This window comes from Medicago sativa, chromosome 7 (genome assembly GCF_051527215.1).
Source record: "Medicago sativa cultivar Bolivia chromosome 7, Bolivia_mono, whole genome shotgun sequence".
In the NCBI taxonomy this organism is placed as follows: domain Eukaryota; kingdom Viridiplantae; phylum Streptophyta; class Magnoliopsida; order Fabales; family Fabaceae; genus Medicago; species Medicago sativa.
In genome coordinates, this window is record NC_140755.1 from 36,095,263 (window position 1) to 36,122,837 (window position 27,575).

A 27,575-nucleotide genomic window follows, 5' to 3' on the forward strand; every position below is an offset into this window, starting at 1 on the left:
TATCAGAGCATCCCTAAGACGACGCGTGAGGGAGTCAACTCACATCAACAGTTATTCCTGGTTATTTGCACGTTACCCACGTAGAGGCAACATTCAAACAGAAGGGGTGAGATTCACATTCAATAATAATAAGCATATAATTCATCAACAGAATTTAACAACATAATAATAACAAATTTAACAACATAAACAACAATTATACAACGTTAATGCTACACGTAATTACTCATTAATTATATTGACAACTCGACAACACAACAACAACATCGACAACCCATCATCAATGACAATGCAACGACAACTACATCAACTTGACAACATATTATGCATGTGGTACCAATCAGGGCATCAAGCCCCCAACTTATAGAGCATAGGCTCTCAACATGGTATGAATGATTAAGCATTCATCGGAGCATCAAGCCCCCAACTTTATATATGAATGACTAAGCATTCGACAGGGCATCAAGCCCCCAACTTTATATATGAATGACTATGCATTCGACAGGGCATCAAGCCTCCAACTTTAATGATGATGCATGGACTCAACAACAATACAACAACAACCAACAACTTCAACGACATCGACAACAACTTACAACCTTAACGACATTGACGACAATAGTGGCAACGACAACAACTTACAACCTTAACGACATTCACGACAACAGCGGCAACGACAACAACAACGACTTCGCGTCATAATATCATAATTCATCAATCATAAACAACATCATATAACATCGTATTTAAACAACAACAATTCATCATGCATCTTTGTAAAAACATAATAAATTATCCACAATATATTTTCATGTCAAACCAAGGCTACTGAAAAGATATCACAATTATCAACAATTTTCATGTTTATACCAAAGACCAATTTAAAACAGAAACATGTGAAAAAGACGCAAAAACAAGAAACATGGTATGCTGTCACTAAGACCTCCTTGGAGTATTTTCATCATAACTCAAAAACCAAAAATCATTTTCAAGTCAAACCAAAGCCATTGGAAAGCTAACAAAATTATCCAAAACTTTCATGTTTACAGCAAGACCCAGTTCGGAACATAAATGGGTGAAAAAAAACCCATATGTGGGCGCTAGGCGCCAGGAATAGGCACCTGAGGCGCCAACTCTCAAGTTGTGGGCGCCAGTCACCCTTACTGCAGCGCAGCGCTGCGATGTGCTCAAATTCTACGTCTTTGAGTTACGGAAGTGCTTCTAAATTGCCCTAAATGTCCACTTTAAGAGCCCTTATGATCCAAAACTTATATGAAACATTACTTAGGGTTACCCTAGCATTCAAACACTACTTTTCACACAATTTTTCTAATTGCATCACTCTTCATATGATTAAATTCTCAAATCAATTACCCAAACTTTGGTTTTTGAATCTTAATCTCTCAACAACAACAATAGCAGTTAATCATGAATTCATTGAATTATCTACTTTTTCAACAGTCAATTCCAAATCAAAACCTAATTCCCAAATTCACACATTCACAAACAACAACATGCTAAACTCAATTTCAGAATTATACAACCTAAAATTAGAGAAAGTTAATCCCACCTTTACCTTAGATTGATTGATTGCAACGTTCTACATGCCTTCTCTTCTTCTCTGACTCTTCTTTTCTCTTTGTTTCTCCCTTTTCTCCCAAAAACAGTTTTCACGTATTCTAATCTTTCTAACTCTGACTCTCTCCTTTATATAAATCCTTATCCTACTTATTTTCCCTTATTTCCAATTCTACCCCCAAAGTCTCATGATTCTAATTAATTATATTCTTCCACTAAATATTAAAATAGGGGCTACTAATATATATTAACACACAATAAAAATATCACTCATCAAATAAATCAATTAAATTATAAAAAGGACTCTAAACTCAATCAAATAAATAATTAATAAAATAGGGCGTTACAACTCTCCTCAACTTATATAATTTTCGTCCTTGAAAATGTACCTCATGCAAACAACTCTGGATAAGACTCCATCATCTTACTTTCCAACTCCCACGTTAAACTTTCATCAGTCGCTCCTCCCCAGACGACCTTCACAAGAGGTATCTCCTTGCCTCTCAACTTCTTCACTTCACGATCTTCAATTCTTACTGGTAAGGTCTCAACCGTAAGGTTATCTCTAACTTGCACATCATCCCTTGGAATCACATGAGATGGATCCGAAACATACTTCCGAAGTTGCGACAGATGAATCACATCATGCAAATTCGAGAGATGCGGTGGTAACCCCACTCGGTACGCCACTGTTCCAATTCTTTCTGATATCTGATACGAACCAATAAACCTCGGGTCAGTTTCTTTGACTTCAATGCACGTCCCACACCAGTCACTGGAGTGACTCTCAAAAATACATGGTCTCCTTCTGATCAAACAAATACTTCAGACTTTTATGATCACTGAACACTTCAAATCTAGAACCATACAAATAATGTCTCCAAATCTTAAGCACAAAGACTACTACAGCTAACTCAAGATCATGAGTAGGATAGTTTCGTTCATGAATCCTCAACTGCCTCGATGCATAAGCCCCTACCTTGTTATTCTGCATAAGCACACCACCTACACCCAACTTGGACGCATCACAATACACAACAAAAGGTTCATCGAACTTTGGTAAAATCAAAACCGGACACGTCGTCAACCGCTGCTTCAATTCATTAAAGTTGTTCTCACACTGAACATCCCACACAAAAGCTCTACCTTTACAAGTCAATTGAGTTAACGGAAGTGCTAACTTGGAAAATCCTTCTATAAACCTGTGGTAATAACCTGCCAAACGCAAAAAGCTTCTAACCTCGATAACCGACTTAGGAGTCTCCCATTGTGATACTGCATCAACTTTAGACGGATCTACATCAATACCGCTACCAGAAATAATATGGCCAAGAAAACTCACCTCATTCAACCAGAATTCACACTTTGACAACTTGGCATATAACTTCTTCTCCTTCAGCATTTGCAAAACAATATTCAAATGCTCTGCGTGTTCTTCTTCAGACTTAGAGTATATCAAAATATCATCAATGAACACAACAACAAAGTGATCTAAATAAGCATGAAAAATACGATTCATGTATTCCATAAATACACCCGGTGCATTAGTAACAGCGAAAGGCATCACTGAATATTCGTAATGTCCGTAACGTGTCCTAAAGGTCGTCTTCTGCATATCCTCATCTCTCACTTTAATCTGATGATAGCTCGATCTCAAATCAATCTTGCCAAACACACGTGCACCCACTAACTGATCCATCAAATCATCGATTCTTGGAAGTGGATACCTATTCCTTATTGTCACTTTATTCAACTGCCGATAATCAATACACAACCTCATGCTACCATCTTTCTTCTTGACCAGCAACACTGGCGCTCCCCAAGGTGAAACACTCGGTCTTATAAACTTCTTATCAAGCAAATCCTCTAACTGTTTCTTCAACTCGGCCAACTCAGAAGCCGAAATACGGTAAGGCGCCATAGACACAGGCTTCGTACCCGGAACAAGATCAATCGAAAATTCAACTTCCCTCTCCGGCAGCACATCAGGAATCTCATCAGGAAAAACTTTTGGAAATTCGCACACAACTTGCAACCTATCAATTACCGCTTGATTCTCAACAGACAAGGACGCGATCAAGGAAAACATCGTAATTCTATCACGCGCTAACTGCTTCAGCTGCTTAGTAGTCAAGAACTCAGCTCCACTCTCTTCTTCAGCAGAAGAAAAATGCACCGTCTTACTAAAACAATTAATATGAACATGGTTAAACTCCAACCAGTTCATACCTAGTATCACATCCATTCCACTCAAAGGCAAACAGACTAAATCAACTGCAAAATCTCTATCAAATATCGACAAAGGACACTTCAAGCATACTAAAGAAATAGTCACCGTACCCTTAGCTGGAGTTTCGACAACCATTGATTAGAAAAACACAACGTCAGTATTCAACCGTCACACGACACAAACGACTCAACTTCTTGGCCGGACGGACCAACCTGCTCTGATACCAATTGTAACACCCCGTTTTCCCAACATATAAATATTATAAAATAAATCAGAGTTCATCACAAACAGGATGTCACATTCCGTTCTTCAAAATATAAATAGAGTTAAAATCTACTCTTTATTTGAAACAACTGCTGTCAATAATTTCGAATACGTCGCAGCGGAAAAATTCTTAAAAGTTTAAAAACAAATACTTGGCGCTAAAGGCCTCAACATCATAAACAACTTATTAAACATTCCATTTCAATGGTTCATCAACATAAATCATAAAGACACGTAACAAAAGGAAGCAATGCAAAGATCCTCATCCCGTTACGTATCAGAGCATCCCTAAGACGACACGTGAGGGAGTCAACTCACATCAACAGTTAATCCTGGTTATTTGCATGTTACCCACATAGAGGCAACATTCAAACAGAAGGGGTGAGATTCACATTCAATAATAATAAGCATATAATTCATCAACAGAATTTAACAACATAAACAACAATTATACAACGTTAATGCTACACATAATTACTCATTCTCAACTCATTAATTATATTGACAACTTGACAACACGACAACAGCATCGACAACCCAACATCAACGACAATGCAACGAAAACTACATCAACTTGACAACGTATTATGCATGTGCTACCAATCAGGGCATCAAGCCCCTAACTTATAGAGCATAGGCTCTCAACGTGGTATAGGGATGTCAATGGGTATCCGCGGGTACGGGTAGTATGATATCCGTCCCCACTCCGTTTGGATAAATATGGTACCCGTACCCGTCCGCATACCCGTGCGGGTATCTCTATACGGGTAATCCACAGGTATTTAGATACCCACGGATATCCGCGGGTACCCATGAATTTTTTTTTTGTACAAAGAAAAATTCAACTTTTAATTACCTACAAACTTCAACTTTTAAAGATCCATACATAACATATTACATTCAAATTTCATAATCCATATTATAATCCAACAAAAATCAGGATTCTTACATAATCCCAAGCAAATTCATCATACCATAATAGATATGATTCTTACATAATTCATGCAAATTCTTGAAGTAAAATAAAAGATAAAAACATCCTAAATCCAAATAAATATCCAAAGAGCATAAAAATCTCCAAATAAAAGCCAGAAAAGCCTAACATAAATGTTTGAACGAATTTTGAGAAAAAAACAGAGAAAGAAATTTGAGCGCCACACATAAACTAGGTTTTTTTTTCTTACACACCAAACTCATATATATACGCATGGGTATTTTAGTAATTTACTTAATATGTTAACGGGTATGGATACCCGCGGGCACGGGTAACATCAAATCCGTGTCCGTGCCCATAAAGTAACGAGTAGTTAAATACCAATTTATTATACCCGCGGATACCCGATTAGCTACCCGCCCCGTGCCCATGACGGATTTTATCCACGGATACCCGCGGTCACGGATTTTTTTGCCACCCCTAACGTGGTATGAATGATTAAGCATTCATCGGAGCATCAAGCCCCCAACTTTATATATTCAACAGGGCATCAAGTCCCCAACTTTATATATGAATGACTATACATTCAACAGGGCATCAAGCCCCCAACTTTATATATGAATGACTATGCATTCAACAGGGCATCAAGCCCCTAACTTTAATGATGATGCATGGACTCAACAACAACCAACAACTTCAACGACATCGACAACAACTTACAACCTTAACGACATTGACGACAACAGCGGCAAGGACAACAACTTACAACCTTAACGACATTGACGACAACAGCGGCAACGACAACAACAACGACTTCGCATCATAATATCATAATTCATCAATTATAAACAACATCATATAACATCGTATTTAAACATCAACAATTCATCATGCATCTTTGAAAAACATAATAAATTATCCACAACATATTTTCATGTCAAACCAAGGCTACTGGAAAGATATCACAATTATCAACAACTTTCATGTTTATACCAAAGACCAATTTGAAACAGAAACATGAGAAAAAGACGCAAAAACAGGAAACAGAGTATGCTGACCTCCTTGGAGTATTTTCATCATAACTCAAAAACCAAAAATCATTTTCAAGTCAAACCAAAGCCATTGGAAAGCTAACAAAATTATCTAAAACTTTCATGTTTACAGCAAGACCTAGTTCGGAACATAAATGGGTGAAAAACACCCATATGTGGGCGCTAGGCGCCAGGAACAGGCACCTGAGGCGCCAGCTCTCGGGTTGTGGGCGCTAGGCTCCCTTACTGCAGCGCAGCGCTGCAATGTGCTCAAATTCTACGTTTTTGAGTTACGTGAGTGCTTGTAAATTGCCTTAAATGTCCACTTTAAGAGCCCTTATGATCCAAAACTGATATGAAACAATACTTAGGGTTACCCTAACATTCAAACACTACTTTTCACACAATTTTTCTAATTGCATCACTCTTCATATGATTAAATTCTCAAATCAATTAGCCAAACTTTGGTTTTTGAATCTTAATCTCTCAACAACAACAATAGCAGTTAATCATGAATTCATTGAATTATCTACTTTTTCAATAGTCAATTCCAAATCAAAACCTAATTCCCAAATTCACAAATTCACAAACAACGACATGCTAAACTCAATTTCAGAATTATACAACCTAAAATTAGAGAAAGTTAATCCCACCCTTACCTTAGATTGATTAAGTGCAACGTTCTACATACCTTCTCTTCTCTGACTCTTCTCTTCTCTTGGTTTCTCCCTTTTCTCCCAAAAATAGTTTTCACGTATTCTAATCTTTCTAACTCTGACTCTCTCCTTTATATAAATCCTTAACCTACTTATTTTCCCTTATTTCCAATTCTGCCCCCAGAGTCTCATAATTCTAATTAATTATATTCTTCGACTAAACAATAAAATAGGGGCTACTAATATATATTAACACACAACAAAAATATCACTCATCAAATAAATCAATTAAATTATAAAAAGGACTCTAAACTCGATACAAATCCAAAAAATATCAATTGATTTCGTATGTGAAAGGGAATAAAAAAGAAAAAAAAAATCTTAAATAAATAATAAAATAGGGCGTTACAACTCCACTCGGGATTATTCCGTAAAATCAATTCAGATTAATTGTATGTTCAATGCTAACATTTCTAACTTAATATCACCGATTATGATTATGTTTATGTACAAGAATATGACTATGAATATAAATAAGAATATGACATTATGATAAGGATCATGTTAATATTTCAGACAGCGATTCTAGTTATCCCCCTATCGCTCAGTTTTGTATGATAAAATTGTATAAACCCAAATTTGATTGAGTTTAGAAACAGATGGCGATCCTAGGTTCCCCGAGATTGCCTATAGCCTAGGATAGGTGGAACTCACTGAGACATCTTGTCTCACCCCAATCTCTTTTATTTTATTCCAGATGCACAGGTGGCTCGCAAGCAGGATGGTTCTTGATGAAGTAGCAGAAGAAGCTAGACAATTATGTAATTCGTCATTTGCATGTATTTTGTACCCGCCGGTGGTACTATTTCAGATGTATAGACAAGTAATTTTATATTTTGTTCAGAAGAAATTTTTATTATTGTAATTTTAATGGTCCAATACTAAGTTTAACGCACATGCTAAATATTCTAGATAAATCTAGTATGGGTGTTACATGATTAGTGTAGGTTTTGATCTCTGATATTTGCATTGTGTAGATATCTCTCAGAATCAGGGTGATGTTCAGTTGAAAAAGGAGGGTGAGAAGAAGAAAGAAAAATCAACTGTGAAATGGCACGGAATCGAATGTGAAGGAACCAGACAAAAAAGCAAGGCGAAGGTCCCCGTGTACAAATTCAACAAGATGAAACGTAGCAGAAGGACAAGTTATTTCGATCGTCAACCAAAAGCAAGTGCCCCAGGGACTGTCGAGGACAACCCAATTGACTTAAGCAACGAGGGAGATGATTAAATGTAATAGCTTGCAATGTCTTGATTTGTTGGATGTTTCTTTTTAGTTTTTTTGAAATGCCACACATTTTGGAATTGAATAAATTTGAATAAAGTTGTGTTTTGAATAAAGTTGTGTGTTGAATAAATTTTAATAAAGTTGGACAAGCACACACAATCAATTCAAAAAATACACAATTTTATTTCATCTACATTACATTAAATTATCTCTAAATATATGTGGTATCATCATGATGTTGGATTTAAATTAAATTGTTGAAAGTTTGCGGAAAATGTCGGCATTGAAGTATCTTATACTTCGGGTAGAGATTTGTAGCGTCCTTTGAAAATTCAAAAGAATGAAGAGAAAAACACATGCATTCTACCGAATCAACTTTATAGGTTTTCACATCTAATCCCTTCATATAGGATGAGTAGGGACGTAAAGGAATGAGGTGCATTCTCATACGCCACACTCATCCTATTCAAAGGAATTTGATGTGAATACATATAAAGTTGATTTGTAAAATACATGTTGTGTTCTCTTCATTCTTTGACTTTTCAAAGAAGCTTGCAAATCTCGACCCGTATAAGACACTTCAATGCCGACATTTTGTGCAAACTAACAAGAATTAAACTTAAATTCCAACAAAATAAAGACATTACATAATAATGATACTACCTATACATAATTTTCTGGCATAATCATATTGTTGAGAATATCATCAGGCGATCTCAGCAACGTAACTTCCATCTCAATCCTCGGGAACATGCGTTCCTGATAATATCTGGAGAACATGCTCCTCGCACAGTCATCATCTGTCAGCATTATCTTTTCGGTCTGCAAATAACCGGGACGTGCATACTGAAGGTCCTCCACCCTCCTTGTGTCTTTGGGGTTGAGTCCTTGATTGATTTCGTTCAATTGATCCTTCAGATCCTTTACCGTGACATCAACCCGAACCTTGAACAAACGAGGGTTTCCACCGTTGAAACAAATTTGAGCTTTGAACAAATTGTCCATTGTTTCATATATACACCATAAGAAATTAAAAAATCAATGAAAAACTCATTCAAACATTTCATCAAACACTTGGAGTGCAAATTATACATAAACCCTAAAACTCATATCTATAACATAAACATGCAAACATCTTAACAAAATTAATCAACTTACATGTACTATACAAATAAATCATAATATCATACTTTTAAATCTACACAAAAACTAAAATTATAAAAAAAAAAAAAATATAAATCAACCTAAAACTAAAATTATTAAAAAAAGAAAAACAATTATAACAACTAAAATGTATGTTAATAGCATTATGATTACTTACTTGTGATTTTGTTGAATAAATTTGGATAAGATTTTAGAGAGATTTTGAGTTGAGAGAGATTTTAAGTTGTGAGAGTGATAATGGATGAGAGAGTAATGTTGGTTATGCCTGCAATTTGTAGCAGAAATCGCATCGACATTTAATTACCGATGGACTCGACGACAGTTAACTACCGTCGGTTAGTTCCTTCTGCAGTTTACTACCGAAGGGCATTTAGGTCATTTACTGGTGTTTTCTCGCATTGTTTTAAATGTGAACATCAGTTTTCATATGTTAGTAGTGTTATGAATATTATAAGTGGATGTCCATATAACAATTGAGTTCTTGGGTCATATTATCAACTTATTGGCCATATTGTTTTTGTTTCTTAAGTCATTGATGCTTATTCCCCAAGTTGTTGTATTTTTCTATAAATAGATTTCATATCCGTCTACATGTATTCTAGCTACACTTTGCTGACGTGTCCTTCTATAAAAACTCCCAATTTTTTTAACTTTTGCTCGAAGATTGACACTTGCTCAAATACATGTTTTTTTTACATGCCATTTTTCATTTTCATTTTCATTTCCCATATAAATTATGAATTAACTCTCCATTAATTTGACTTTGTGCATGTTGCATGATTAATACATCATAAGTCTATTTAAAAAAAAAATCCATCGGTTACCTTTTCACTTTGAGATAATCGGTTACATTTCTTAGTTGTTGCTATTCTACTCATTTTTAATTTGCATGTAAAAAGCTAATAGTGTTGTATAGGCCATTTCAATTACATTTTTTAATTAATTGTTTTTATTCCTTTGATTACTAACCACTACTCACGTGCAGGGGCGGTTTCAAGGCCCGGCTAGTCTGAGCAGTTGCCTGGGCTCTAGCCCAAATTTTTTGCAATTTCCTATGTAAAATCCTTTGAATTTCTTATATAAACCCCTATAAATTGGGCAATTTCTTTAGATTTTTTTATTAATTGCTTGCAATTTCTTATGTAAACCCCTCTGAATGTGTTGCAATTTTTTTTTGCCCAGACGTTATAATAATTCTGGCTCCGCCACTGCTCACGTGTCTCTTTCTCTCCCTTCCATTTTCTTTAGTTTTCATTTTCATACTTCACTTCTGTCAAAATATTTATTTTCATACTTCCCTCTTTCATTTTCTACAATGGAATTCCTTCTTTTGATTTTTATATATAGTATGTGCAGGTTTTGGAAATAGGAGAATTTTGTTAAAAGAAAATCTCTTATTTGCAAAGGTAGTTGTGGTTACATTGAAAACTAGGTGTATATAACCCGTGCGTTGCACGGGTTTGATCAATATTTTTAATTTGATCCACCAATTTTTGCACATTATCCACCATACCTTGAAATATAATATTGTTTCTAATATGTCAAATGCACCATATTTTTGCCAATAAAACCAATTGCTCAAACTTCTTTAGGTGATTTTGTTGTAACAAAGCTCTAAAATGCTCTCTCTAATTGTTATGCATAGAACCTGAAACCAAAATTAAAAGAAAAACAACATCAATCTTGTTAAAAAAATAATGTGTTCTCTCTAAAAATAAAAAACAACATCAATCTTGTTAAGAAAATAATGTGTTTTTTCGATATATAATCATACAAAATTAAAGAGTATCATCCAAGAGTTGATTGAAGAAAGTGATAATGATGTTCCAAAACTAAAATAATAACATCAATATTTATACAATAGCCCTTAATTAAAATTATAACCAACTAATTTTCAACAAAAGTGTGGAAAAGTGTTTGTTGTGAAATTGATATCAATGGAAGACATGGTGGAAACATCTTGGAATTGAGTGAAAATGAATGTGGCATAAGTTGTGGTTATAAAGGGTGATCAGTGAGAATTTAAAAAAAAGTACGCTTTAAATTTTTCCATTTTGTAGGTTATAATTGAAGTAATGCTAAAAGATACATCCAATGATGATGGTGTAAGAAATTATGAAATGTTTGAATATTTTTTAGGTGCATAAACCGTTGTCATTAGATTCTTAAATCATGGCTATAGAAAAACAATGATGTTTATGTTCATTAACGTAACGTCTTTGTTATTTTTTGTCTAGAGTGAGTTCATAACTCATTGTACTCTGTATGATTGAGTTAGCATTATCATGAAAAAAAATAAATGTGAGAAGTTTTTTTCAAAAAAATAAATAAATGTGAGAAGTTGCGTATTAGACTAGTTTATTAGATAGAATAATTAGAGGTCAAGGGTTCGAACCCTGGACACCACCAAAAAAAGATAGAATAATTAGAGAGTAGAAATTAAGCTTTTTTTTAGAGGTGCCACATATGCACAATTCTAAGCTTTAGAGTGAGTCAAGTTTAGTTTACAAAGAGAGGAAGATATAAATAGATATATAGATAGATAGATGTTCCAAAGATGTGACACCCATCTTGTTCCTCACCTCGTCAAAATTGTCATGCTTCATAATTTTTGTTAGAACGTCTGATTCATATATAGTAGTAGGACAATGTAGCGGTTCTAGCCTTCCTTTGTTTACTTGATCTCTAATACAATGATTCCTTGTCTCAATGTGTTTACAGTAAAATTTCACAATATTTGCTCCATCCAAATCTTCCTCCATCTTATGGCAATTAATTGAGAAGGCAACATCTCTAATAGTTTTAGGAACAACAACATGTTGGCTTGGAATAAAAATGAATAAAAAAATTCATTTGTTATGCATTTTTGATATGTTTCCTTCCACATGTTTAGTGAACTCTTATCTCATAACAATGTTAAATAAAATATAATAATGAAAAAAATACTTTAATTTCAATGAAAAAAATACAACCACCATTTCATATATGAAGTGTTCTTCCTTAAAAAAATATATATGAAGTGTCCTTTCAACAAAACTCTCCCTTTTTCCAAAGCCTATGTCAGTGAAATCAAAGAAAAAATATCCATTAGAGAACACAAAAAATTATAGAAATAGAAACACACACACGAAGCTTGAAGAGAAAATCAAAATTATCAAAAAATGAAATGGAAGAAGAAATGAAAAGGATGACATAAGCAACATAAAAATGAGGAGCTTTATAGTAAACTTGTGTGCGTAAGAGGATTGATTAAGAATATGAATAATTTTAAAATGTAACCGCTTAATATTAATAAAATGGATTATAATTCATTCATTGTGCTACTTGCATAAAGTGAAGTAAATGGAGTGTTTTTGCAACTGATGGGAAATGAAAAATATATAGTAAAGAATGGCCAGTAAAGAATTAAGAACAAAAGAGAGCCACATGGCATAAGTATGGGAGATTAGTTACAACAGGGAGACGTTGGTGAAGTGACACATAAGCAAAATGCAGTTTAAGATACATATTTTTCAGTCAAGCCTACATGCTTAAATTTTTTTTTTTTTGAGGTTTTAAATTTATTTTAATTAATATGTAGTGTTGGTAACTATGAATATAGTGTAGTTAGCGACAAAAAAATGGATAGTTGTTGTAAACAAAAGAATTGAAAGTTGAAATCAAAAGGTATATTACCCACGGGTTTGATTTAAACTTATCTTTAAAATCATTTTGTAAATAAGACAATAATAATTTTGTAAGTGTGATTACAAAATTTTGTGGTTTAAGTATTTTAAAATATTGCAATTGGACTATGATTAATATTAGTTTATATAAAAAAAAAATAAGAGAATTCATATTAATTTAGATTGTAAATTTGATAATATTTCAATAGAAATAAGGTCTGAAGAGATATATCACATTTTACCTTAATATTTTTTTTTGTTACATTTGACCATAATAGTTTAAGCATATAAATTAATTTCTAATGGATTTTAAAATTTAGTATAACTTTTTATATTTGTTCTAATTTTCTTTGTTTTGACATTTAATTATAATCGAATTTCTATAATTAATTTTTTAGTATCTTTTGAGCTCATAGTATATATGAGAGTGAATTGGTTTATGCTTCAATTAAATATTTAATTTTTTGTCTATAGTTTATGAAAATTAAGAAAACAACTTAAATTTATTTTGTATATCAGTGAACACGATTTATAAAGTCATGTCCAAAGAGGTTTTTAGAGCCCCCATTTTATTCATCTATTCCATTCATGGGATTCCTCTTACATGAAGTTTCTGTGTTTGGCGGCATAGGATGGAGGTCTCTCGGGGTGCCAATGTAATATCCCGCCTGTCAGTATCGGAATATTACCAGTCGATCGTGTCAGAGGATTAATGTTTATGGAAAATAAGTATGATGGAAATGTTTAATATGAATGTCAGGCAGTCACAGGTTAAGTGCCAGAGACGTGCAAACACGTGTAAGACGAAGGGTATTTAAGTAATTTCACGCAAGAGGGGTATTTAAGTGATTTTGGCCCAAATTTCTTCATTATCCATTGCTCTTTCTCTCTCTAGGTTTTGGTTTTGGGAATTTCTCTCCCTTCTCTCTACACCACACGCCCTCCTCTTCTCTTCTCCACCAATCCCTCCATGATATTTTCTTCTCTTCCATGACAAGTTTATACAAAGCCCCATCATGATCCCTTAAATTTATGGAAGCTTGGTTTTGTTTGATTTTTCTACTTCTCCACCTAAGAAAAGATTCAAGTTAGGGTTTTGGTTAAGTTGGGAGTTGAAGCATGAACTTGTGCAAGCTATGGTTTCCTCATGGTTAGGCAACAAAGGGAAAGATGATTTGAAGATGGATTGATGAGATAAAGCCATGGTTGTGGGTGAATCAAGAGCTAGGGTTTGAAGCTTTGAAGTTTAAAGCTTGAGGAATAGCAAGACATTGGTTAGGTGAGTTCCTAGTTAGATCCCACCTTTGGGAAGTCATGTTTATGCTTGTGAGAAAATTATATTTCTAGGGTTTATGTACATAGATATGATTCACCCCTTTTCATGCCAAGCTTATTATACTTGCAAATACTTGTGCTATGATTGTTTTACAGGTTTCCTATGATTACTAGAGACACTATATGCCTTGGGTTACTTTGCGATGGAGATTTTTGGCTTAAAACAGGTTTTGTGCAGGTGCTGAACTACACTAACTCGCCACTGCGAGTACAGAGCTCGCGAGGCGAGCATGAGGAGCCGAATGGGGGGGGTTGCTCGCCCCCAAGCTCGCCAAGGCGAGTAGCTACTCGACACTGCGAGTAAGCTGGCTCGCGAGGCGAGCGAATGGTGGCATTCTGCCCTGTTCGCTCGTCTCATCCCTTTTGCCTTACCTTGGTTCGGTTCTTCGCTCATGCAAACTCTTATAATGTGAACCCTTCATAACTAGTCCCCAAGGCATAGGTTTTCCTTAAAATAGTCTCTTGTAATGTGAAGCAAGTATTTGTTTGTATAGTAAAGCATGGCATGTTAGAGATATATCAAGTCTTGAACGGGTAGCAAGTTATACTTCAAGAATTAGATAGTTAATCATGTATGTTTATGTAAGTTAAGATGCGAAGAATATTTCTACGTCCACGAACAAGTATGAACAAGTAGGTGTTTACCGCTAATCGGATCGATCAAGGTTCTGTGGTAACACGCAAGTATGATTAGGTTTAATCTTCCGCGATGTTAAGACTAAGATTATAACCGCATGGCGGTGCTCGTGTCTCTTGTTATCCACGTCAAGCGGATACAAGAGGTTCTCGACTCAAGGGGAACGGTTCAAGCCGCAAGGGACCCGCACGACACCGAGGGAGTCCGATGTACGTACATCGGTCATGTATGGGATTGTACTCGGGGTTACTCCACCCAGGGCTCTCCGTAAAATGAACCAAGATAAAGAATGTTTGTTCAACGCTAACATAACAATAATGAACTTATATGCGATTATGTATATTATGATTATGTTTATGATTATGAATGAACTCATGCATGATTATGTTAAGTACAAGTACACGTTAAGTAAGGAATGTGATGCTGATAACGAACCTAGGTTTCCCTAATCGTCCGGCTTAGGAATGGTGTCATGTATATGATAAGTGTAGTCTTGATGCGTTTAACGTATCATGAGATAGCGGTCCTAGGATCCCTTGACCGCCATAACACATATGATGATAGTAAACCTATAACAAGTAAGATGATTATATGACGGTCCTAGTATGCACAACCGTCTAAGCATGCAAGTCCCCACACACGTATAATCAACCGTCAGGTTGTAAGGTAGACACGAGGTGACCGTAGGTTTCCCTTGAGGTTACCTATAGCCTAGGATTAAGTGGAACTCACTGAGACATTAAGTCTCATCCCAATCCTTATTTGTTTCTGATAAACAGGTTGGACATCAAGCTAGTTGCCGAATGGATGATTCGACAAGTGTTCGTTCGTACCGGCGAATCACGAGATGGACGTTCAAGGATGTACCTATTATATTTGGACAAGTTGAGTTGTATTTTTATGTACGAACACATTTAGTTGTGTAATGTATTCATTCAAAGTAGTATTATTGTTGTAAATTTTTAATGTATCCAGTACTAAATTAACGCACTTGCTAGACTTTCTAGATACGTCTAGTATGGGTGTTACATTTGGTATCAGAGCAGGTCGATTCAGACTGTGCCTTGGGTCAGTAAGTTACAACTAAGGAAGTGGGACCATTGGGTTCCAGGTAAATGTTTTAATTGTTGATGTTAGTTGAGCCTGATCAACTCAATTTAACACTCGACGGTTAGAACGGATGCCTGAGAGTTGAATAGGACCAGGAGGAACGAAGTATGTGATGAAGATGATTTGAGAAGGTAGAAACTCGGAGTAAGAATAGTAAGAGTCTAACCGTGCCAGATGGTGGCCGGTTAGCTAATCCAGTTAAGTTTGATTTCTCCAGGAATGCAAGGTCATGTTAAGATGGATTGATCCGACAACGTTTGGAAAGTTGTTATATATATTTTATATACCCGTAAATGAAGATTTTTGAAATGTCTAAAAGTGACCGGGAGATTCGGTAAGAGTCGTTGTTGAAGCAACACTGTGTTATGGAAAAGAAATAAATACTCTGGAATGTAGGTACGAGGTTGCAAGATAGGAAGAAGTCGACATATGTTGATGAAATTTGGAAGTTTTCAGGGTTAAAGGTATGTGAATGAGGTTCAAGATGTGAATGCCCAGAGTGGATAAGGTTTTGATGTCTGAAGGGTTGCGTGAGGAGACAAAGTTATGAGATAATTTATGCATAGTGGAAGAAGTAAAAGTTTAGGTTAAGTGTTACTATGATTAAAATGACAATTTTTGATGTACCGAGAATTGTGTTGATTAATGTTAATGCTTGTCTTGCAAATATTATGGAAAGTTTTATAATGTTAAGGGTAGATAATGTGCATTGTTACTTGTGAAATAAGAATTTTATGTAAAAGTTAGTTTTCTCTTAAAACATGGAATCGAAGAAACTCGCTAATATCCAACTTGGGGACGAAACTTCAGTTTTCTTGAAAACCGTCAGTTCGTCTCTAGGGACTGCATTAGATATTGGGGGGTTGTCTTCGAGATGTTTTACACAATAAAAACTCCTTGAAACACCAAGTATCGAATGCACATTATATCCTAAAGTTTTAATGGAAAGACATGGACAACCATTAACGAAATCGATTTCGTTTCAAGGTAACATTAGAAGTTAATGTGTTAGAAGTTAAGAATGGGCTTGAATCATGAAGTTTACACGGTTTTAGAAAAGATATATGCATATGAGTGATTGGAGTTGGAATTCTTGAAACTAAAATGGAATTCTGTAGGTACCGGTTAGTTATAACTCGAGTAGAGTAAATTAAACTCACTGGAGCAAGTTGATGGCATTGTTGTGTTATCAACTCGTTCAGTGAAAATTTTATAGTAATGACTATTACCCAGATTCACAATGTTTCTATATAAGATAAAGAAAACATCAACGCCAATGAATCGTGTGCTAATTTATGAAGTTTTTGTTAAAAAGGAAAATTAATGAACAAGCATTAGTAAGATTAAGCAAAGCATAGCTTGTGAGAATACGAAGATGTAATGTTGGATGTTCAAGAAAGGTATGTATGAGTATATGATGAGTCTACCATGGTAATTATGTGGCAACGTGAATGTGCACCGTGAGTCAAGATTGCTTGAGAACGAGTTTAAGTACGGTATTGTTATGTCAGGAGATAAGTTCAACTAATACGTATGTAAAATATATCCGCAAGGAAAGTAATGCGAGCACATGATAAACCTACCGTGAGACTTAATCTCGCAAGGTGGTAAAGGTGCAAGGTTGTAGCGTTGGTTACAACATAGAAGATTTGATAAGATAGTAGCATGGGCAGAAGGAAATGTGAAGTTTTATTCGTCTCAATGAGTTAAAGTATTGGTTAAAGGCAACAGGTGGGAATCAGAGTGGTGCAACGGAAATGGTCAGCAAGGTTTTTAATGGTAATTACGGAGCCGTGAGTATGATAGTAAGAACTTTCGAGAGGAATGGTAAGAAAAGTCAAGTGTAGTAACACGGTTTTGGTAAGAATATTATGAGACGAATAAGAAGTTTCTGAAAACGCTAAGTAAAGGTATTATGGATATGTATCCACCAAGTAAGATAGGGAAGACTAGAATCACTACATATGAAGTAATCGGGTTGCCTAATCGGTGATGTCGAACCAGTGCAAGAACTGTCAGTTGGCTAAGAAGAGTATGTGTTATGGCAATAGGAATACATGTAAGGTTCAGAAGGTTTCTTCTTGCAACTTAAAGTAATGATTAAGCTATCAAGTGTGATAACCGGTTATGAAGAAGAGGTGTCGATCGGGAGAAGATAACATTATGTGACTAGTATCCGAATACGGTGTTCCTAAGATTCAAGTTTAGTGTTCTTGAAACAAGAGAACGAGATATTGTCAAGTGAATCAACGATCCTACCTGATTTATGTTAAACAGTAAAGTATGTCTAGGATATTGTCAAGGGAATAGGAAGGAATCTACTTTTGGAGGTTAAGAATGTTATCACGGAAGGAAACACGGCTCATGGATTATGCATGATGAGGTTCATACCCACAAGTGCTAAACTTGTTAAATGATGACAATATTTGCTAAGATAATTTCGAACTATGATTTTAAAACTCCTAAAGTAGAGATGGATATTGAGGGACTTGGATACGAAGTTTTTTTTTTTTTGACATGTATTTATCCGTTCCAAGAACCCATATATCAATATTTAAATTTTTATGAAGCAATATCTTGGAACAAGTATCGTTATTATCTAACAAGAGGTGACACTTGGAAGTATATGAAACGCCATGGAAAGTAAGTTTGGCAAATGAACAACAATGTTCTTCAGAGGGTTATATGGGATAAATAAGTGTTATGGAAGGTATTCAAGTACAATTGGGTTAAGATGAAAGACTCAGGATTTTGCGAATTAAGAGATTAGTTAATGGATGTCAAGCGTATCGGTGTATTTGATTTCGCTTTTCTATGTCAAGTTATAAGAGTTGCCATGAATATGGATGCAATGAGAAATGAAAGATTTCCTGAGATTTCAAGATGAGATGAGAGAATTGTTAGATAACCAAAGTAAGTAGGAAATATGAGTCACAAGGTATGGTAAGAAAGACTAAGTATGGACTATGTGTATGTACGATAAGATGACTATGATGCAACGAGCGCTGCAGGGAAAATCCTGAGTGTTCCAGTTATTAATAAGCCACTTCTCCGAATGATTAATGTTAAGCGGATAGGTTACGGAATTGAAATAATCAGTCCACATGAAACAAGGGTAAGTTTTAATCATGATATTTTAAGATGACTCAGGGATTTTGAGAAATATATTAAGATTAAAAAGGTTATGTTTGGATTTATGCGGATCGAGAAAACAGGATAAATTACATGTGTAAATGAAGAAAGCTTACATTGAACTATATCAAGAGTGTATGACTAAAACAAAGATAGTATGTTAATTTGATAAGAAAGTATCCTTCGAAGCTCTTCGAATTGGGTAATGATCAGATATTATTTAACAGAAACCGAAGAAGGCAAGTTTTAGTTGCGATGGTTGGTAGATGATTTCTAAATTTCGAGGACAAAATTTCTTTAAGGGGGGTAGAATGTAATATCCCACTTGTCAGTATCGAAATATTACCAGTCGATCGTGTCAGAGGATTAATGTTTATGGAAAATAAGTATGATGGAAATGTTTAATATTAATGTCAGACAGTCACGGGTTAAGTACCAGAGACGTGCAAACACGTGTAAGACGAAGGGTATTTAAGTAATTTCACGCAAGAGGGGTATTTAAGTGATTTTGGCCCAAATTTCTTCATTATCCATTGCTCTTTCTCTCTCTAGGTTTTGGTTTTGGGAATTGCTCTCCCTTCTCTCTACACCACACGCCCTCCTCTTCTCTTCTCCACCAATCCCTCCATGATATTTTCTTCTCTTCCATGACAAGTTTATACAAAGCCCCATCATGATCCCTTAAATTTATGGAAGCTTGGTTTTGTTTGATTTTTCTACTTCTCCACCTAAGAAAAGATTCAAGTTAGGGTTTTGGTTAAGTTGGGAGTTGAAGCATGAACTTGTGCAAGCTATTGTTTCCTCATGGTTAGGCAACAAAGGGAAAGATGATTTGAAGATGGATTGATGAGATAAAGCCATGGTTGTGGGTGAATCAAGAGCTAGGGTTTGAAGCTTTGAAGTTTAAAGCTTGAGGAATAGCAAGACATTGGTTAGGTGAGTTCCTAGTTAGATCCCACCTTTGGGAAGTCATGTTTATGCTTGTGAGAAAATTATATTTCTAGGGTTTATGTTGAAGGAAAATCGAATGGAAGAATGAAGTAGAAGCAGCAGAAAATTTTCGATTTTCATTCCTTGGATCATTACGAAATTCAAACATGAATCAGTGATTCGATTGTTACCTTGAACTGTGGAATTTGAAAGCTGGAACTGGAAACTGGAATCTCGATCACAGCTAAGCAAAGCATCAAAGCCTCTAGTAAGTCCACACGAACAATGCTCCTCCAAAACTCGGTGCTAGCCAATGAATTGGAAGTGCAGAGAAGAAAGGGGTTGCTTCAAAACATGTAACCAAAAACTTCAGCACCAGAGTTCTATTTATAGAACTTCTAGTGTGCTCTGCAAGTCATAAGTCACTATTGGGCTTCAGTAAGCCCAACAACGAGCTTAGTAATTTTGCTAACTAATTAGCGTTATTTACTGAACGCACCCCTTATATAAGTCATACTTATATATTTCTCTTTTGACTGTTCTTTGTGTGTGACCCTATAGGTTCTAGTCACGTTGGCAATAATATTAAATCTAATATTTAATATTATAAACAATGAGCGGTATCTAGCAACACATCATTGCTACCCAAGTGACAAGAATGTCAAGTGATCTGACGAAACCTTTCCATGATAATACTCATGTGTACACTTACTCCTTTGTCTCGATATCTTTATTGATCCCAAGGCATAGATATTGTCACCCTTGTATAGATCAATGTTTATATTCCTTGATTCCGAAATATACCGAATAACGAATAAGTCCAATATCTTATATTGACTTAGTTCGGCATGGCCATGCAATTTTACAGTCATATTTCATCAAGAGGCCTAAAGATATATCTCCCGTTTATGAGGAGGGACAAATCCCATCTAGGACACTCATGTCCCTCAGCATGCTTCATCAAGTACCCATCAACCAACGTTATGGTTATCCTTTTACAAACAACATTAGAATGGCAACAAAGCACTTGAGTCCACATCTAGGGATCATAGTGGTTTCAGGTCTAAGAGCGATATACACTGTTATCATTGTGAGTATATCTTATGACAATTGCATAACTTACTATGTAGTATTCTCACGGTGGGTCAATCCAATATAAATATTACTCCTAATATTTATATCTATGTGAAGACTTGATAACTCTTTATCCATGATCTGTGAGATGTGATCATCAGTAGTCTACCCACATAATAGTCTCTATGCTTTAATGATATCCCACTTCTCAATAAAGCTTGACTACAGATACTTTTAGAATAGTTTCCTTATGTTTAACGGGGTCTCACAATTAAGTTATACTTAATGTTCCATTAAACGGACTAACTATTCTAGGGACTTTATTATTTTGAAACAAAACAAAATCAATAAAGAAACGCCTTATAATTTATATTTTCACAATATATATATTTATATCAATATCATGATACAAAGCCAAACCCAATCAATATAGATTGGCTATTAGGGCTTACTCCAACATATGTACATAGATATGATTCACCCCTTTTCATGCCAAGCTTATTATACTTGCAAATACTTGTGCTATGATTGTTTTACAGGTTTCCTATGATTACTAGAGACACTATATGCCTTGGGTTACTTTGTGATGGAGATTTTTGGCTTAAAACAGGTTTTGTGCAGGTGCTGAACTGCACTAACTCGCCACTGCGAGTACAGAGCTCGCGAGGCGAGCATGAGGAGCCGAATGGGGGGGTTGCTCGCCCCCAAGCTCGCCAAGGCGAGTAGCTATTCGCCACTGCGAGTAAGCTCACTCACGAGGCGAGTGAATGGTGGCATTCTGCCCTGTTCGCTCGTCTCATCCCTTTTGCCTTACCTTGGTTCGGTTCTTCGCTCATGCAAACTCTTATAATGTGAACCCTTCATAACTAGTCCCCAAGGCATAGGTTTTCCTTAAACTAGTCTCTTGTAATGTGAAGCAAGTATTTATTTGTATAGTAAAGCATGGCATGTTAGAGATATATCAAGTCTTGAACAGGTAGCAAGTTATACTTCAAGAAAGGGAATGAACTAGAGCCTCGACTAGTTGTCGAGAATTAGATAGTTAATCATGTATGTTTATGTAAGTTAAGATGCGAAGAATATTTCTACGTCCACGAACAAGTATGAACAAGTAGGTGTTTACCGCTAATCGGATCGATCAAGGTTCCGAGGTAACACACAAGTATGAATAGGTTTAATCTTCCGCGATGTTAAGACTAAGATTATAACTGCATGGCGGTGCTCGTGTCTCTTGTTATCCTCGTCAGGGGGATACGAGAGGTTCTCGACTCAAGGGGAACGGTTCAAGCCGCAAGGGACCCGCACGACACCGAGGGAGTCCGATGTACGTACATCGGTCATGTATGGGATTGTACTCAGGGTTACTCCACCCGGGGCTCTCCGTAAAATGAACCAAGATAAAGAATGTTTGTTCAACGCTAACATAACAATAATGAACTTATATGCGATTATGTATATTATGATTATGTTTATGATTATGAATGAACTCATGCATGATTATGTTAAGTACAAGTACAAGTTAAGTAAGGAATGTGATGCCGATGACGAACCTAGGTTTCCCTAATCGTCCGGCTTAGGAATGGTGTCATGTATATGATAAGTGTAGTCTTGATGCGTTTAACGTATCATGAGATAGCGGTCCTAGGATCCCTTGACCGCCATGACACATATGATGATAGTAAACCTATAACAAGTAAAATGATTATATGACGGTCCTAGTATGCACAACCGTCTAAGCATGCAAGTCCCCACATGTACACGTATAATCAACCGTCAGGTTGTAAGGTAGACACGAGGTGACCGTAGGTTTCCCTTGAGGTTACCTATAGCCTAGGATTAGGTGGAACTCACTGAGACATTAAGTCTCATCCCAATCCTTATTTGTTTCAGATAAACAGGTGGGACGTCAAGCTAGTTGGCGAATGGATGATTCGACAAGTGTTCGTTCGTACCGGCGAATCACGAGACGGATGTTCAAGGATGTACCTATTATATTTGGACAAGCTGAGTTGTATTTTTATGTACGAACGCATTTAGTTGTGTAATGTATTCATTCGAAGTAGTATTATTGTTGTAAATTTTTAATGTATCCAGTACTAAATTAACGCACTTGCTAGACTTTCTAGATACGTCTAGTATGGGTGTTCCAGCCAACCTAGTTGGGATGTCGATGATGCCTCTTGATGCTTGTCCACTTTCCTTGTTCATAAAAAAAAAAAAAAAAATCCTCTTACATCTTACTCTATTGCTTCTAAAGACTTGGATTCAGCACTTGTGTAAATTTTATATTTAGCATATTCAAGTGGTTTATTGATTCTCCAAGAGAAATAAATAATACATTTTTCTCATGATTTACTTCTTCATTATGGTTTAATTTCTGCAAACATAATTTATGAGATTAAAGTACTCATTTTTGAAGTAAATAAGAAGTAATGTCGAGAGGTGTACTTCATGAGTACTATTACGGAGCAAGTTGTTTCAGAATTTTTCATTATTTCACTAATGTTTTTTCACTAATATTTTTAGCTAGTTGGATCCAAACTTAACTTAACACTTTTTTTTAAGGAACTTAACTTACACTTGTTTTCCTATGTTGAATATCATACACATATTATTTTTTTGATACCTTATTTTGATTAATAACCGATTTGTTGAAATGAAAGGGCAACAATTTGCTTGTTGCCACAATAAAACTGAATTGAAGAAAAAGCGATTATACTTTGTTGGATATATATAGTTTAATTATAGAGCAAAGTGATTATACCTATATATATATATATATATATATATATATATATATATATATATATATATATATATATATATTAGAGGTAACAAATCATTATAATTCTAACTTATAAGGTCAAAATTCGACAACCCGTGTGCATGGCTTGCCAACACATGATTGCCTTAAAAAAATAGTAATCATGTTTTACACATGAATCAAACATACATTGTGAGTTTCAAGAAAGAAAAAGAATAATTTATCCGAATTTAAGATGAAATTTCATGCAATATACAACTTCCTCTAATTCACAAAAGAAAAAAGGAAAAAGGAATCCCTCTCTAAAAATAGGATAAAAAAATTGTGAAAAATAGGAGAAGAGATCACCTTTGATCTTCAAAATAATATTCGTGAGCACTATGTATGTATGCTTAAGTTATTCTATCCCAAAACGAGTGCACCGAAAATAATGATATATAAGCATGCACAATTTAAGGGTGATTAGAATATGAAGAAAGTACTAATGTTTGGATTTATATCTTCCAATATATCATTATATCATGACCGTTTGGAATTGTGGAAGTTGAAAGTGAAAGAGATGAATGCAAATACAATATCCATGAGAGAAAAAATATTGAATTTGGACAACTCCTACACTTCCTTGTCTTGAATTTTAATTCGTAACTAAAATCAATTAAAGATGTAGCAATAAATAAAATAAGACAAATTTCTAAAAGCTTATGGAAATATGTGACGAAAATTAGATGGCATTGTACGTAAGATTTAAGGAAAACTGTAACTGATTTGTTTTTTGAGGGAAAACTGTAACTGTACGTAAGATTTAAGTAGCCTTTCTTATCAGTTTTAGCTTTAAGGACCAACTTGTGTTTCGCGTTGTCGCATTGGAGCTTCACAATGGCACCTTCAATTTTTCAAACAACATAACAATTTAATTGTCTTTTAGCAACAAATAACCCATAACGTTGGAGAAGGTTTTGGTAAAAACTCTTATGAAATAATACATAACAATTTGGACACACACTAATAAAAAAGGTAGAAAATAAAATAATTAAATAAAATGTTTTTTTGAAATAATTAAATAATGTGTTATTTTATAGGCAAATATAATGACGTGTTATTATGTTTGTGTGACTAATGAAGTTCTTCTACAACCTTGTCATAACAATGGTGTAACTATGGAAGTATTCTTCTACAACCTTGTCATGTCAATGAAAAAAACACAAACATAATGTATATACACAGACACAATATATTAGATCTATGGTTGTAATAATATTTTTAGATCTATCTGCATTGTACATCAAATATTAAGCCAAAAGAATGTGTGAAAAATAAACTAAATTTGACATAATATATTACTTATATATTTTGACTCTTCATGCAAGATTGTAGGCAATGCTCCACGTGACAAAAGATAGTAGAAAAACAAAAATAAAAATAAAAGAAAATACTTTTTAAAATAAAAAGACAAATAAAATAAAATAGAGTTGAGGCATATAAAGTTGAGAAACAAACCAAGAAGTGGTGTAGCTCCTTTTAGGGCGTCAACACCGGTATGGTTGCATGATTTGACATAAACAACTCCTTCAATAGCGGCCAAGTTGCTTGAAACAAGAGGTGTGTGCGTAGGGGCATGAGCTGGAGCGTGATGATGGTGGTGAGTCGGAGGCTTTGCATAGTGAGGGGGAAGTAAAGGTGTGTGAACTGGAGGCTTAATTGGAGCATGAACATGAGAGTGATGATGATAAGGAGTAGGGGGTTTTGCAGGATGACGAGCATGTAAAGGAGTGTGAAAATGGGAAGGGGCAGGGGATGGTGAGTGATGTTGGTGATGTTGATGGGTTGGAGGTTTGGCAGGGTGAGGAGGATGTAAAGGAGTGTGAACCGGAGGCTTAATAGGGGCATGTGCGGGAGAGTGATGATGATGATGATGATGGTGATGGGTTGGGGGTTTTGCAGGGTGACGAGGATGTAAAGGAGTGTGAATATGGGATGGAGTAGGGGATGGTGAATGATGTTGATGCTGATGGTGGTGATGGGTCGGGGGTTTAGCAGGATGAGGAGGATGTAAAGGAGTGTGAATATGAGAAGGTGCATGGGATGGTGAGTGGTTGTGGTGAGGTGGGCTAGCTAATGGTTTATGAACCGGTGACTTAGTTGGAGGATGAAGTGGAGTTGCTGGTTTGTGATGAAAAGTTTCTAGCTCTTCAGCAAAAGCTATGAAAGAGGTTATTTGGAAAAAGAGAAAAAGCAATACTAGAGTTTTGGCCATTTTTTTGGTTTAAGAGAAGGCAACCTTGAAAGAGAGGGAGAGGAGTGATGTTGGTGTGTTGAGAGAGTGTGAGAGTTGATCTATTTATAGGAGTTAATGCCTAATATCATTGCGGTTTTCTTTATGTGTTATAAACATTGTTTCTTTATTTATGTTTTTTAGTTAATGCCCAAATTCATTGAACTTTATTTGAATTTAAGGAGCAAACTAAATTGTTTCTTTATTCATGCTTGTTAGTGCAAGACATAAATACAAATTTGGGAAGGGGTTCAAGGGAATACTGAAGTGTAGGGGGAATATATGTATATTAGTTTTGAGCACCAGCGAGAATATTAGTTTTTTTTCTTAAAGGAAGGGGAATATATACGTATGGTATGGTATATATTTACACTCTTATAAAATCGATACCTTTTTATAAAAATAAAATGCATTCCCTCAAAAAATAAATAAATAAATAAATAAAATACAATCGATATTTTTTTTTAAAAATGACAATCAAAATTCTTTTTATTGACCTCACCAAATTCTGAAGGACATTTTGGCAATTGTCAAAGGGGTTAATAGATCTTTACTCCCCTGTAATATAGGTCATTTTCGGTTTTCTCCCCTGTAAATTTTTTTTTTGATTTACCCCCTGTAAAAAAAATTGTTTTGATCATTTACCCCTAGTAGGCCAAGCAAAAACCAATTTTATTTTTTTTTAAGAAATTTTCGTTTTTGTTTGGCCTATTAGGGGAAAACCGGAAATGACCTATATTACAGGGGGGTAAAGACCTATTAACCCTTGTCAAAATTATTTCTTGCTCTGTCTGTATGTACCAATATTTTGTCCCTCAAATGCCTCCATTAAATACTTAAGGGAAATGTTAACGAGTGCCGTTGGGACGCTCTTTAAGAACCTCTAAATGGTAATATTTTATGAAAATATATGTAATCAATGCGTTGTAAATAGAAATGTGTTACTTTTTTATAAAATAATTTCTTCTTTAGGTATTCTTAAAGAGTGTCCCAGGAACACTCATTATCAAGACCCAATACTTTATTCTAAAAATTATGACACTTTAATTATGATATTAAAATGTTTCCTATCAAATTAATATTGCACTATGTTGATGGCTTACATATCAATGTTTCTTCTTTTTGACGAGTGCATAACTAGCTATGCACATTACAAAGGTTTAGTAGAGACAATGTATAATACATGTTTAATAAGGGTTTGTTTGCTTTTTGAAAGTATTTAGTTTTAAAATATTTGTTTATTTTAAATTCCTAACAAGGAAATTGAAGACTTGTGTTGTAAACAATTGCGATAGAGGAAATATAAAAGACAAATTAGAAATAACCCAGTTTTTAAAACTAATTAAAATAAAGTTTGATACTTTTCAAATTTTTAGAAATGTTATACATGTTTTGAAAATTGTATAAAGTTATTGTTGATTAATCTTCGTTGAGAAATTAGTTGGCATTTAAGATCAATTCTCCCCTCTCAACTTTATTATTATTATTTTTGTACGCAATAGTTGAAGATT

General features: G+C 35.0%; 2 protein-coding genes across 2 annotated transcripts; both read right to left on the reverse strand.

Moving 5' to 3' along the window:
- Nucleotides 1–8,644: 8,644 nt before the first annotated feature.
- LOC146905959 (uncharacterized) lies at nucleotides 8,645–8,986 on the reverse strand. Its single transcript, XM_085728689.1, has one exon. The coding sequence runs from the start codon at nucleotides 8,984–8,986 to the stop codon at nucleotides 8,645–8,647; it is 342 nt and encodes a 113-aa protein (XP_085584815.1).
- A 15,418-nt stretch (nucleotides 8,987–24,404) lies between these two features.
- On the reverse strand, nucleotides 24,405–26,076 carry LOC146905960 (uncharacterized). Its single transcript, XM_085728690.1, has 3 exons — nucleotides 25,290–26,076; nucleotides 24,530–24,675; nucleotides 24,405–24,437 (listed from the first exon to the last, which is right to left on the reverse strand). The coding sequence occupies exons 1-3, from the start codon at nucleotides 26,044–26,046 to the stop codon at nucleotides 24,405–24,407; spliced, it is 936 nt and encodes a 311-aa protein (XP_085584816.1). The 5' UTR covers nucleotides 26,047–26,076.
- Nucleotides 26,077–27,575: the final 1,499 nt, after the last annotated feature.

Excerpts from the sequence above, each read along its gene's own strand:
- LOC146905959 (XM_085728689.1), bottom strand. The coding sequence starts at position 8,986 with ATGGACAATTTGTTCAAAGCTCAAATTTGTTTCAACGGTGGAAACCCT.
- LOC146905960 (XM_085728690.1), bottom strand. The coding sequence starts at position 26,046 with ATGGCCAAAACTCTAGTATTGCTTTTTCTCTTTTTCCAAATAACCTCT. Across the intron at positions 24,676-25,289 it reads AGGAGCTACACCACTTCTTG|GTGCCATTGTGAAGCTCCAA; the intron begins GTTTGTTTCTCA and ends GAAAAATTGAAG. Across the intron at positions 24,438-24,529 it reads CAGTTTTCCTTAAATCTTAC|TTACGAATTAAAATTCAAGA; the intron begins GTACAATGCCAT and ends AATTGATTTTAG.